The sequence below is a fragment of the Priapulus caudatus genome, unplaced genomic scaffold, assembly GCF_000485595.1.
Source record: "Priapulus caudatus unplaced genomic scaffold, Priapulus_caudatus-5.0.1 Scaffold358, whole genome shotgun sequence".
Taxonomy (NCBI): domain Eukaryota; kingdom Metazoa; phylum Priapulida; class Priapulimorpha; order Priapulimorphida; family Priapulidae; genus Priapulus; species Priapulus caudatus.
In genome coordinates this window covers 129,200-142,660 of record NW_014577419.1, presented here as the reverse complement: position 1 = coordinate 142,660, position 13,461 = coordinate 129,200, and the positions used below count along the sequence as shown (strand labels likewise).

The following is a 13,461-nucleotide window of genomic DNA, read 5'->3' as shown; positions in this document are numbered from 1 at the left end:
CATCCATCCATCCATCCATCCATCCATCCATCCATCCATCCATCCATCCATCCATCCATCCATCCATCCATCCATCCATCTATCCATCCCTACTATTAGCGATTCTGTCTTCATGGCTTCTTCTCTCTGTCTCCGCAGGCGTGGCCCACGACGATGCTCGTCGTCTCGCACGACCGTGGCTTCCTCAACTCCGTCTCCACCGACATCCAGCACATGCACTCGCAGCGCATCGACAGTTACCACGGCAACTACGACCAGTTTGTCAAGACGCAGATGGAGAAGCACAAGAACCAGCAGCGGGAGTACGAGGCGCAGGTCGCCTACAGGAAGCATCTGCAGGTCGGTGTCGTCGCCGTGCCGACGAGTTAATCGTCAAAAATTCTGGGTAGACTCGAACGTCTACGTGAGGACTGTGACGTCTTACTCGAGGGCGTGTCCAAAAGTGTCCTGTATAGATAGATGAGTAAGCAAAAGTGGTTTCACTGTGTAACTGCCACTTAAGGGAAATGTAAAAAGACCGTTCTCGAGGTGGTTGTAACTGTATAACGCAGTGGCAGAAGCATAAGCATATTATAACTGTAACTGTCACTGTAACAGAACTGTTCTGTTTGTCTGGTATTTTAAGCAGCTTCTATATATATATTTTTGTTTCAGGATTACATCGATAGATGGCGCTACAATGCTAAGCGGGCACCACAAGCGCAGATGAGAATTAAAATTCTAGAAAAACTGTACGTAGACTACTAAAATACCGATCAGACATGAAATTTAATATCAACCTATTGTTAAAACAAGAAAAAACTAGTCAAGTAATAACATAATTAAACAACAGACAAGCCTGCAGTTGTTTTCTTTGGTAAATATCGTCCAAAGTGTTCTTTATAGTACACTAATGGTCTCAGCAGTAGTGTGAGTTAAAACGCCTTAGTTTGTTTTGTTTGCTTGTGCTGTATTTCTATTTTATAGTAGTGGGAGACCTGTATTAGCTTCCATTATTGGTTTGCGTTAATAAGGCAGTTTATGTTCCATTGCCGTTTCCAGGCCTCCGCTCGTGCCTCTTGTGAAGGAGGTGGAAGTAATACTCAAGTAGGTTGAGTGTTTTTATCATGCTAATCATGTCCTTATGGTTATATAATATATATATATATATATATATATATATATATATATATATATACATATGTATATACATACATACAGTTTGTAAAGTAAAGTACCACAATATATTCACTATAGTATATATATATATACATATAGTATCGTGAACAAGTATATACTCGACATTCTTACCCATACAGAAGAATATAGATATTCTCAACCATTACGTACTAGGTTCCCCGAGTGCGACCAGCTATCTCCGCCCGTACTGCAGCTGGATGACGTCGGGTTCGCCTACAACGCCAGCAAGCAGATCTTCAAGAAGATATGCGCAAACGTCGATGGCGACTCGAGGATATGCGTCGTACGTTTTTTCGTTTGAACGTTACCGTCTCGCGCTGGAGTTTTTTGAACGGGGCGCGGCTCTGTGATTTTTGTGTTTTGCGCTTTTCCGTTGTGATTTGCATTGGTGCGCTTTCGGATTGCAGTGGCCCCCTGAAATTTGAGATTAATCCAAAGGCCACGTGTTTCTTCCCTCAAAAGGAGTCATTTGTCGTCGTCAAAGCTAAAATTTGTTCAGTTTGTCAGTATAATAACTAGTATTTAGGGTAGTTATTATACTGTTATAATTATTATCATATTAAGTTTTCATTTTTTAAGTTTTTATCTTATGGTTTTTATAATTGTGATTAAAAAATTTGATTAAAAAATTTGATTAAATTAATTTAAAAATGATTAAATTAATTGAAATAAATACAAAATTGAAATTAATTGATTAAAAATTGATTAAAAACCAATTTATAATCGTGATTAAAATTTCCATCACTTATATTATTGGTTTTATTTTTTATTATTTTTTTTAGTTTAATCACGTTTTTAATGCATTCGTTTTAATTATTTTTATTATTATTTATTGCAATTCTTATCATTTTGATTACTCAGCTAGCCTCGAACCTCGTTCAAGTCTCTACGTGTCGCGTTCTAGGTCGGCGACAACGGCGGCGGCAAGAGTACACTGCTGAAGATTCTCAAGGGGGAGCTGAGTCCGACGGAGGGCCTGCGACACTGCCACCGCAACCTGCGCATCGGCTACTTCAGCCAGCACCACGTCGACCAGCTCGACATGGATGTCAACTGCGTAGAGCTGATGGCTCGGCGATTCCCCGGTGCGTGCCTACGTCCGTCCGTGCGCGCGTGCGTGAGCGCCTTCTGTCACTCCGCACGCATTATTTAAATTTTGATTGTGAAGGTTTTAACGGAAATAACAGTCTCGGTGGTATAGATAATTATTCGGCGAACATTGAATGCACGTTTCCACAATCAATCCCGCCGGTTTACATTTGTATGAACTGACATAAAACAGAATATTAATAATCATAATTGTAATAATCATAATAACGACAACAACAACAAGACAATAAGAAATCACGGTACGTTTTCCATCCACTTCTTCACGCGCGAACGCACGCTTCGTAACGCACGCGCGTCATCTCTCTCCGTGACCTCGTTCCAGGTCAGAAGATTGAGGAGCACCGCCACCAGCTGGGCTGCTACGGCGTGTCCGGCGACCTGGCCCTCCGACCGGTCATCAGCCTGTCCGGCGGTCAGAAGAGCCGCGTGGCCTTCGCCCTCATGGCGATGACAAATCCAAACCTCCTCATACTCGACGAACCGACGAATCACTTGGACGTCGAGACGATCGAAGCGTTGGGTGAGTGTTAGAGACGCGAGAATTTGGCGTGGATTTGGGGATTTCCGTGGGTTTTGCTTTGCGAAATTATGAAAAGATTTAGACGTTGGGTGAGTGACTGTTGCGGGCGCTATAGTCTACGGCAGATCCGCGTACTTTCTGGAGTTTTGGTTTGTGAATATAGGAAATCGTTGAAACGTTGGGCGATAGTTAGGGCCTAGTCGGTTTTGCCCCTGGTATCCGCCATCGTCACTTCTTAAATCACCGATAGGCACAGTAGACGGATATCCTACATGAAGAAATTTAATGGTGGCATCATTCCCTCACGTTTGTTCTTGCAGGGAGGCAATCAGAAAATTCAACAGCAATGTCATTCTCCCACTTATATTATATTGCAGGGAGGGCGATCAACAAATTCAATGGCCATGTAATCCTTGTATTTTATTCTTGCAGGAAGGGCAATCAACAAATTCAACAGCCATGTAATCCTCGTATTTTCTCTTGCAGGGAGGGCGATCAACAGATACAACAGCCATGTAATGTAATGTTTTATATTTCAGGGAAGGCGATCAACAAATTCAACGGCGGCGTGATACTCGTCTCGCACGACGAACGTCTCATCAAGCTCGTGTGCAAGGAGCTGTGGCTCGTCGGCTCCCAGTGCCTCGCCTCCGTCGAGGGCGGGATCGACGCCTACAGGGACGCCATCCAGGCAGAGCTGCAGGCCCAGGGAAGCAAGTAGAGACAGAGCTGCAGGCCCAGGGCAGCAAGTAGGAGCAGGGTGCAGGCTCAGGGCAGCAAGTAGGAGCAGGGTGCAGGCACAGGGCAGCAAGTAGGAGCAGGGTGCAGGCCCAGGGCAGCAAGTAGGAGCAGGGTGCAGGCACAGGGCAGCAAGTAGGAGCAGGGTGCAGGCCCAGGGCAGCAAGTAGGAGCAGGGTGCAGGCTCAGGGCAGCAAGTAGAGGCACGGTCAGCGGTGGGGGCAGGGTCAGCGATGGAGGCAGGGTGTGGCAGGGTGCAGGCGCAGGGCATCAAGTGAAGGTAGGGTGTGGCTGGAGGCAGGATCAGCAGTGGAGGCCCAGGGAAGCAAGTAGAGACAGGATCAGAGGTTGAGGGTCGGAAGGTCGGAAGTGGGGGCCCAGGGCACAAAGTGAAGGCAGGGTCGAAGATAGAGGCAGAGTGCAGTTAAAATAGAGGCTTGGTGGACGTGGCTGCAGGCCCAGGGAAGCAAGTAGAGGCAGTGTCAGAGGTGGGGGCCCAGGGAAGCAAGTAGAGGCAGGGTCAGAGGTGGAGGTAGGGTTGGCGATAGAGGCCCAGGGAAGCAAGTAGAGGCAGGGTCAGAGGTGGAGGTAGGGTGCAGGCCCAGGGCATAAATTGAAGGCAGGTGCATCACAGTGACACTGGGATGCACCCACTTTAGTTCGTGTATGCTGCACAGTTCGTGTCCTGCGCACAAGTAGAGGCAGTGTGCGAAGGAAGGCATTGGGCCGGGTTCTCCTACCTTGTTTTCAGCGAGGTGTGAACTCGGTCATGCGTGGATAGTGAGCGTGTGTCAATGAACACTTCTGAAGGACGTGTGGTCGTGGCTGCGCGCGCTTTTGTAAGCTTGTGAGAATTCGGTGGCGGTTTGGACCGGGCAGACGTCGTTAGGTTACGTTTGCACCGCTGTCGCCTATCGCGTCGTGTTTCAGCGCGGTTTCCTTCTCATTACGGTTCTTGCGATCGATGTCCATCTCACGTTCCCTGCACCTGCGATCCTTGTCCGATCCTGCAATCTGAGTGATATTTCTGTGCTTCTCAGTCTTCCCCTGCATTCCCCCCTGTTAGCTTCCACGCATCCGGTGTTACTCTTTTGCTGCTCCCTCGGTTTTCATGCCACATTGCCTCTCCTGAGACTCCTCTTGCGCCATTCTGAAAGGTTGCCTCATCTATAATCTATAAATTATTCACCTGCCAGCTCTTTTGGTACACGGAGATGGCCTGTATATCTTATATTCTGCTACGTGGTTTCTACTCTTTGTACTGCTATTTAAAGACATTTTGTTATCACCTTATTTTGTCAGGTTTCCTTTTAGAATTACATTGCTCACCATCAAAATTGACATCTAGCGAAAACGTCAGTCAGACTAATTAATTATATTATATTAAAATGCAGAAAGTAAATGCAGGCATAGAGCCTTTATGGTTATTAATGAGCGTGAAGACGATACTGTATATAGCTCTGCTAGTGTGTATTGCAACACACGACGGAAGGTTTTGCATTGCTACGGGCAATTGTATTATGGTACATATATCCACCGCTATACCCCTACTAACCAGAAGCGTAGCTAACCCATTTTTGTTGGGGAGGTGAAGCCATGTGCGTGGTGCCAGGTTGCCCACGCACATGCCACGCCATGTGCGTGGTTCCCCAGGAACTGGAAGGTGACTGCCATTAACCATGTATTGTATCTACTTTTTTCTTGAGGGGGCAACCGCCCCCCACCCCCCCGCTAGCTATGGCCCTGCTAACAGTTCGAGGGCCAATGTCCTGTTATTTAGTGAGAGAGCGAGGACCTGGGTGCGTGCATGTATTATATGGTTTGACATTGGCAAAACAATAAAAGCAGCACCTTCGATTTGATGGAACATAAACCCAGTCTTCGGCAGCTTCTGTAATGTCTCTCTAAATATATATCATTCTCTCTGTCTCTCTCTCTCTCTCTCTCTCTCTCTCTCTCTCTCTCTCTCTCTCTCTCTCGCGTGCGCTTTCTCTCTCTCTCTCTTTCTCTTTCTCTCTCTCTCTCTCTCTCTGTCTGTCTGTCTGTCTGTCTGTCTCTCACTTGCTCTCTCTTCTTCTTTCTCTCTCTCCCTGCCCCCTCTCTCTTTGTCTCTCTCTCGCTCTCTCTCTCTCTCTCTCTATATATATATATATATTTATATATGAAACACTTTTATGGATATTAAATTCGTATTCATAAATTGGTCGGTATCTAATTTGAAAGCACATGATTGATTATTAATGAACAAAACAAATTAAAAAAAAACAGTAAAACTGAAAACAATAAATAGGTTTATGTATGCACAACGGATATTTCACATCACTAGTGAATACGCACCTCGTTTCAAATTAAATGAACCAGATCCGACAATCACAGAAGCAAATCATAGAAAGTAAATACTAGATTGTCTATCTCTTGTATATTTTCATTGAACATTGCGAAAATACAGTACAACGGCTATAGGACAAGAAAACATTTTTGATTGGCCGCCGTAGTGTGGCGCCCGTGTGCGTTGCTCTGAGTAACTGAGTAAATGTTTCTGCGTAACGGCAGTACAACAGCTGATAAACATCGAATATCGTCGTCGGTGGGCAGTGTCAGCGTTTGTGTGCATGTGTTGTGAGCTTGACGGAAGTGTGTTACTGTTACTTAGGACAGCTGCAGCCAGTGTGAATATAATAAATTATTTTGTGTCTGTCAGTATTATTGTCATCAGTGACATCACTAGGCCTACAGACTACAGTACATGCATGCCGTTGGTTGGTCACCGCGGCTATAGTGACAGTGTGTGACTCACTGACTGCCGCTTTCTCCGTTGATGGATCTCGTGGGACCACGACATCGGCCGCGGTACTAACGATCGGCGTAAGTTAATTAAACTTATTATATTATTATTAGCCCAACTAGGCTGCGAGACTCATGCCATGGATATCCAGGAGCCCTTAATTCCAACCAGTACTACTAGTAGTAGTACTACTGAGTACTAGGTAACCCGACCAGGCTGTGTGACTAACGTCAATACACCGTATCAGGGTATTCTAACCCTAGCAATACCGTTTCTTGGAGCTAAGTACTAGGTAGCATATAACACGACATGCAGGTTGTCTCAAGTTTATGGTTTATACTACTGCGCGCGCTAGTAGGTCCTACTACTAGTACTAGTCTGTCACGTGTACGTCAACCTTTTTATTTGATCGATTATGTACATGTATGCGGCGATATGGGGGTGTAAACGCTACTCTGACCAGTAGTAATACCTGCAAGATTATCGACGAAAACGAAGAAATGCGTTCCAGAAAAAAATACTCGTAACGTGAAATTCTGTAAGTTGGGTACGTCACGCTTTCCGATTGATTTCACGGACTGTCACTTATCCGATGCGGTCACTCTTCTCATAATAATTAACATGTATATTGATCAGGAGTGTATAATAGGGATTATACACTATTATACCCTATTATACCCTATTATACCCTATTATACACTCCTGATATTGATCCTCTCAGGATGGAAAGCGGTGTAACTGTTTAGCGACACATTTATTTCAAAGCTGACGACCTTGACTTGTTGGCAGCTGAATGCTTAGGCTAGCCTTAGGCTATATGTACTTTTATAGTATCAGGAGTTAATAATGACAAATTGTCATTATTAACTCCTGATAGTGATAGTATTACTATTATTAGTATTACTATTACTTCAGTTTTCTTGACGGCGATTCGTCATTCCATGTTTTCGGGTAGAAAACCCTGTTCAATTCTTTAAAAAATTCTGTAAGAGTGAATTTATGGGTTCACGGATAGAGAGCATGGCCAGATTGATCTCTAATTAGCTGTTCTTGGGGCGTTCTCACGATAGAAGCATTATAATCGGGCAAATGGGGCTATGACCTACATCAAGAGTAGATAATAACACATGTGTCATTATCTACTCTTGCCTACATGCAGGCTAGCTATAGTATTATAGAGAATACATTTTCTCAGGACTGAATAAAAACAGATGAAACAAACCGCAGAGAAAACAACAAATAAAAACAATTTGCTTTTATCCATTCTTCATTTCATGTGATAGCAAAAACAAAATTTATGAAAGTACTAAATAATATATAATTGAGAGAAAGCAGAGGAAGAGACAAATTCTGTGTTTTGGCCGCAGCGGGTTTCTAGAGCGTGCATGCGTGGGCGCGTGGTTAGATGCTGACAACTGTGTTTGTTTGCTCGAGTAATTTACACCCTATACCTACTCCGCTAATGGATGAGCTGTTAATTGCTGTCAGCTTGCCAGCCATATAGCAAGCTCGCGAAAATTGAAAGGTAAATGTCGTGGTGATCGTCAGAAGGCATGCGCCTTTAGCTCACACCCTCCTCCCCTCTCTAACCGCTATCTCTGCCTCTGCGTCTACCTGTAAGACCATCAGGGCGTGTTGAATCCATACCTGTCGCAGGTGCGAGCGGCGGATTCGTCCTCACGATGATAATTAAATATTATCTATAGATGTTTACGATAAATACCTATTATTCTATAAATACCTATTAGCTCTTGATGTTTACGACCTCACGAGTTCACTGTGGGCCAACGAGAGCTTACAGCTTCGCGTTACAAACACTGAATCAACTCTCCGGAGAGTTTGCTCTGCCATGCATGCTAATTATTATGCTATCGGTATGTATCGCGTCAAGAGTAATAGATTAATAGAGATTAGTACATTAATACATCTCTATTATCAGGAGTTCATAATGACAAAATTTGTCATTATTAACTCCTACTATTATGTACTCTTGATCGCGTGCGTGTACGCGGGGAATCTAATGGGAACGTAGCTCCAAGAAACGGTATTGCTAGGGTTACAATACCGTATAATGTATAGACAATCCGTCGCACAGCCTGGTCGGGCTAATGGGAACGTGGTCATGGTCAATGATGATGACTAGTGATGTACATTAGGGCTCGCTATTGCTACTGCGGGGGGTTCGCGGTCGAGCGAACAGCCCAGCGTTATAAGATGTGGTTTGTGGGGTGGGGGGGGCCTCGTCTGTATCCGGTGTAGATAGATAATCTGTCTGCATGTGCGTTACTCCTGTATGTCTGTCCTCCCTCCTCCCTCTCTCCCCCGTCCGTTCTCGCTGACTCTCTCTCTCTCTAAGAGAGAGATTGAGAAAAGAGAGTAGAGAGAGGATGTAGCCAGAAAATGTGATGAGGAGAATATAGTAAAGGAGAGAGAGAAGAGAGAAAGAAAAGAGAGAAGAGAACAGGCAGATTATAATATAGTAGCTCAGGAGACGCAGAGAGAGAGAGAGAGAGAGAGAGAGAGAGGAGAGAGCAGAGAGAGGAGATGAAGAAGGGAGGCGTCGAAGCGGAGAGGAGAAGAGAGAGAGAGAAGAGAAGAGAGAAGAGAGAGAGGAAGAGGAGGAGAGAGAGAGAGTGCAGGATGGAAGAATGAAAGAGAACGAGAGAGAGGAGAGGTGAGCGACCCGGAGAGAGAGAGAGAGAGAGAGAGGAGAGAGAGAGGAAAGAGATAGAGATGAGACGATGAGACCCGATGGCATGTGACGGTAAAGGAAAATGATAATAGAGGAGACCCGGAGAGAAAGAGTTGTGACCACCTAGAGGAGAAAAGGAAGGGTAGAGAGAGAGCTAGAGGAAAAAAAAAGGAGAGAGAGAAGAGAGGGGAGAGGTGTAGAGAAAAGCATGCGCAGAGAGAAGACGAAAGAGGCCGAGAGGAAAGAAATGATCACTTTATAGAAAAAGAGAGTAGAGAGACGAGAGAGAGAGAGCGAAGAGAGATGAGAGCACCGAAGTAGAGGAAGAGAGGGCGGACGAGAGAAGAGATCAGAGAAGGAGGTGCGGGAATTAATAGAGGAGTAAGTGACTTCGAGGGTCATGAGGGTCCCGAGAGAGAAGGAAATTTCGGGACACGAGAGAAGAGACGAGAAGATTCCACGAGAGAGAAACAGAGAAGATGGTCTATCATCAAGCGGGGGAGAATGGACAGAATAGAGAGAGAGAAGGGAAGAGAGTTCAGTACGAGAGATACAATGTTGTATTTTCGAAGTTAAGGACGGATCAACGTAAAGGCCCGCCGCAAATGGATAACTGGGGCTGCTAAATGTGCGTCTCGTGATCGTCGGGCACAACAAGCACAGATAGGATAAGCCGATCACAAAAGACAACCAGAAGGTCTTCGCGACGGAGGGGCAATATATACCAACTTGGTTTAGCTATTAAGAGGAGAGAAAGAAAGAGTGGTGAGGTACATAACAACTAGCAGGGGAGTTTACTGCCAAATTGAGAAATCAATAACCGGCTATGAAGAGTGGATTAGCTATCTACACCAGGTATATCCAAGAGCACGGAGCTACGGGCCGCCCGGCGTAACTCCTCCCCGCTCACCCCACAAAACCACATCTGTTATAAGCGCTGGGCCTGTCCGCTCATCACGAGTCAAGGCGAACCGACCACTACGGTTGACACGGCCCCCTCCCGCATTAGCAATACAGCGAGCACCTGAATGCTACATGCGCGCATAGTGATACAATTCAATTGGAAGTTATGACCAACAAGTAAATCCAGACTGTGAGGGCCCGAAACCAGCTGTGTCGACGGATTGTCTATACATGTATGATCGGTATTGTAACCGCATTACACGAATGACCGTGCTTGGAGCTACGTTGCACCATTAGACTTCCCCCCGGCGTACACGCACATCAGTATTTGCAGCGAGCGGAATCGAGTACACTTATAAGCAGGCAGTTAATAATGAGAAATTTTGTCGATTATTGAACTCCTGATAGATAGAGAACTTGTATAATGTGTACTAAATCTCGGCGGTATTCATCCTGCTAATTACACCGTTGTACTCTGTGACTGTGCGGATATATAATTATATTCTTACCTACAGATAGCATAATTAATTAGCATGCACGGTAGCGCAAGCTCTGCGCCGGAGAGTTTGGAATGATCAGTGTTGTAAAAGCGGGATGGTGTCATGGGCAGATACACAACTTCGCATTTTCCGTAATGGCTGCGAACAGGATTTTCGTGTCACCACAAAAATATTGCCAAGTGTTAAGGGCGGGTCCGCAACGACAGCACGCTGTACACCAACGGAACATTTAGTGGTGGACCACGATCTGCATCTGAGAGTTGCGGCGCAGAGAATTTCAAGGACCAGGTGTTGGAGATTTGGTGCACTCAAGAAAAAACTTTATGAGTACATTTACCGTTAATTGGCTCGCCTGGTGGCACTAACTTGTGGTGTGAAGGGAATGGCTGGCCTTGAGCGGCAGAGCAACGGCACCGACAAATAATTGCCGACCAGTGGCGCACCCTAAATTGATCCGATAGTACGACCTACGATTCACCCACGGGAAACAAATGGTAGAAGTGTGCCTTAACGCAGAAGACTGGTAACGACCTAAGCTCCATGGATACAATCTAGAGGTTGATACTTCGTAGATGAGCATTCTACGCCAGTGACAGTCTTCGTGAAGGTCGTAAAGCCACTCAGACAAGAGCTAATAAAAAGTATTTTTATAGAATTGGGTATCACTACTTGGGTATTTAAATAGTTTCTGTAGACATTTCGATATATAAAGATCCCGAGAAGTATTTACGTTATCTCATAATTACGTTGAAGGACAATATTTACTCTTTAGACGGGGGGCGGAATTAGGATGGAGGTGGGGTTTTTGGATCACGTGCCCGCTCGGCACATACTGCGGACAAAGGTATGGATGATCAACACGCCGTGAAGGTCTTACAGTAGAACCGACACACAGAGGTGGCAGAGATACGCGGCAGAGAGCGGAGGAGGGAGGAGCAGAAGGCCGCATGGCCTTCTGTGAAGACGATTCATCATCGACATTGTAGACCTATATCAATTTTCGCGATGCGTGCCTATATGGCTGACAAGCTTGACAAGCAACAGTTACCGGGCTATGGGGCTTAATAGTCATTGCTAATTAGAGCGATTGAATAGTGTATACGGGTGTAAATTAACTGCAGAGCACAAATCAACAGTTGGTCAGGGAGACCGATAATAAGCTAAATCGTATATAACTCACGGGCAATAAGGCCGCATACATAGACATATCAGACAGGGTAGCGCTTCATAAACTCGAGACATATTGGCTCCGGCTGCGGCCCAAAAACGAGCAGAATTTCTGAATGAGCCTCACTTCTCTGCTTTCGGTACGTTAGCATCTTGCGAATGATATTATTTAGGTAACTGTCATTAAATTTGTGATTTTTGCTATCACATGAAATGAAGAATTGGATAAGAGGCAAATCTGTGTTTTAATTGTGTTGTTTTGCATACCTGGGCGGCATTTTATCGGTGTTCATTCCTCTGTTTTTATTCCACTCCTAGAGTGAAAAATGTATTACTCGTAATTAAGTATCCTTAAGTATAGCTAGCGCACTGCTCTGCCATGTTCGGAATGGTAGGCCGTATAGGATAGTAGATTAGTTAACAGAACACCCCATGGGGTCGAATCGGGGTGCAGGAAGTTGCTATTATTAATCTAACTCTTGAACTGTCAGGTCCATGTTAGCCGCCAAATTTTGATATTTGCACTGTTATTCCGATTTCATAATATGCGTCCTATGCGTGAGAACGGCCCCTCAAGAAACAGGCTATGTATAGATATGTTTTTAAGAAGCAATCAATTTACATGCGCCATGGCTCTCTAGGGGACTGGTAATGCCGTGTGTAACCCCAATATGAATTTCGCATACCTGCTTAACGGAATCCTTGTGTCTAAAAGAGAATTTGATCAGGGTTTCTCTAGCCCGATAAGAAACATGGAATGCAGGATGCCCGAAATCGCACCGTCAAGTTAAAAAACAGCGCCTATAAGTAATAGTTTGAATAGAGAGCTACGTATGAATAGCTTTAGATTAGGCTGTCAGGAAGGTGTAATTAATGACAATTTTGTTTCAAATTATTAAATAATTACGTTCTCTCTGATAGCTTGTTGTTAAAATCACATAAGGCAAATCCAAGGCTAGCCTAAGCATTCACTCTGCCCCACAAGGGTCAAGGTCGATCAATATCATGCGATTTGAATATACCATATCAGATGATTACAGCTAAATACAGATATATATAACCATATCACATCAGTGCGCGCCCGCTTATACCGATCTTTGCATGAACTGGAGCAAGTGATCAAACTGATGGGACATGTCCCTCAGAAATGATTTAAAACTAAGAATGTCTGGGAAAAGCTTAGTGACACGCATCGTGCGTGGTAGGTGAGAGCCGCGTGGAGAGCGCCGTGAATATCTAATGTGTGCGAAAGTCGTGACGTATCTCCATATACAGAATTTTAACGTTACGAATTATTTTTTTTCTGGAACGCATTTCTTTCGTTTTCCGTGCGGAGGTGGAATGCTTTTTGTCAGGAGGGTGTATTACTACTAGAGGTGTGTCATTTTATTGCCGGAGCAGTTGCAGCGTTTACAAGACCACCCCCTGTATATCGGCCGCATAACATTACCATAATACCGATCAATATAAAAAGGTTGACGTAACGTGACAGGACTAAGTAACTCCAGTGTGCGAGGTATAACCACCCCATAGATAGAGCACCTTGAGAACATGAGCGTCGTGCTATGTCGTGTTTATTATGTCTACCGACTACGTATGTTATTGTAGATACTGTTTGGAGTCCAGTAGCTGGATTATGGAATTTAAGGGCGTCCCCTAGGGATATCCACGAAGGGACATCATGAGTCTCCGAGGGGCGAGCCTAGTTGGGCGCGGCGGCTAATCCCAATAATAAAATCATAAGTTTTAAATGTAAGCGCTTATACGCACCAAAGATGGTAGCTCGACCCCTTTATTTCGAGCTCGGGTTATATGCGGTACCCTTCAGATTGCTCGTGGTTCCCGGGCACGGAGATCCAATCCAACG

General features: G+C 44.9%; 1 protein-coding gene across 1 annotated transcript in view; it reads left to right on the top strand.

Annotated features, from left to right (window-relative positions):
• Positions 1-5,420, top strand: part of LOC106809489 (ATP-binding cassette sub-family F member 3-like) — a gene marked incomplete in the record, with an annotated part of 13,471 nt that extends 8,051 nt beyond the window's left edge. Inside the window, 8 exon segments of the mRNA XM_014812577.1 lie at positions 139-339; positions 655-731; positions 1,042-1,086; positions 1,333-1,462; positions 2,084-2,264; positions 2,612-2,809; positions 3,349-3,575; positions 3,863-5,420. Of these exon segments, the coding sequence (XP_014668063.1) occupies positions 139-339; positions 655-731; positions 1,042-1,086; positions 1,333-1,462; positions 2,084-2,264; positions 2,612-2,809; positions 3,349-3,530 (1,014 nt within the window).
• Positions 5,421-13,461: the final 8,041 nt, after the last annotated feature.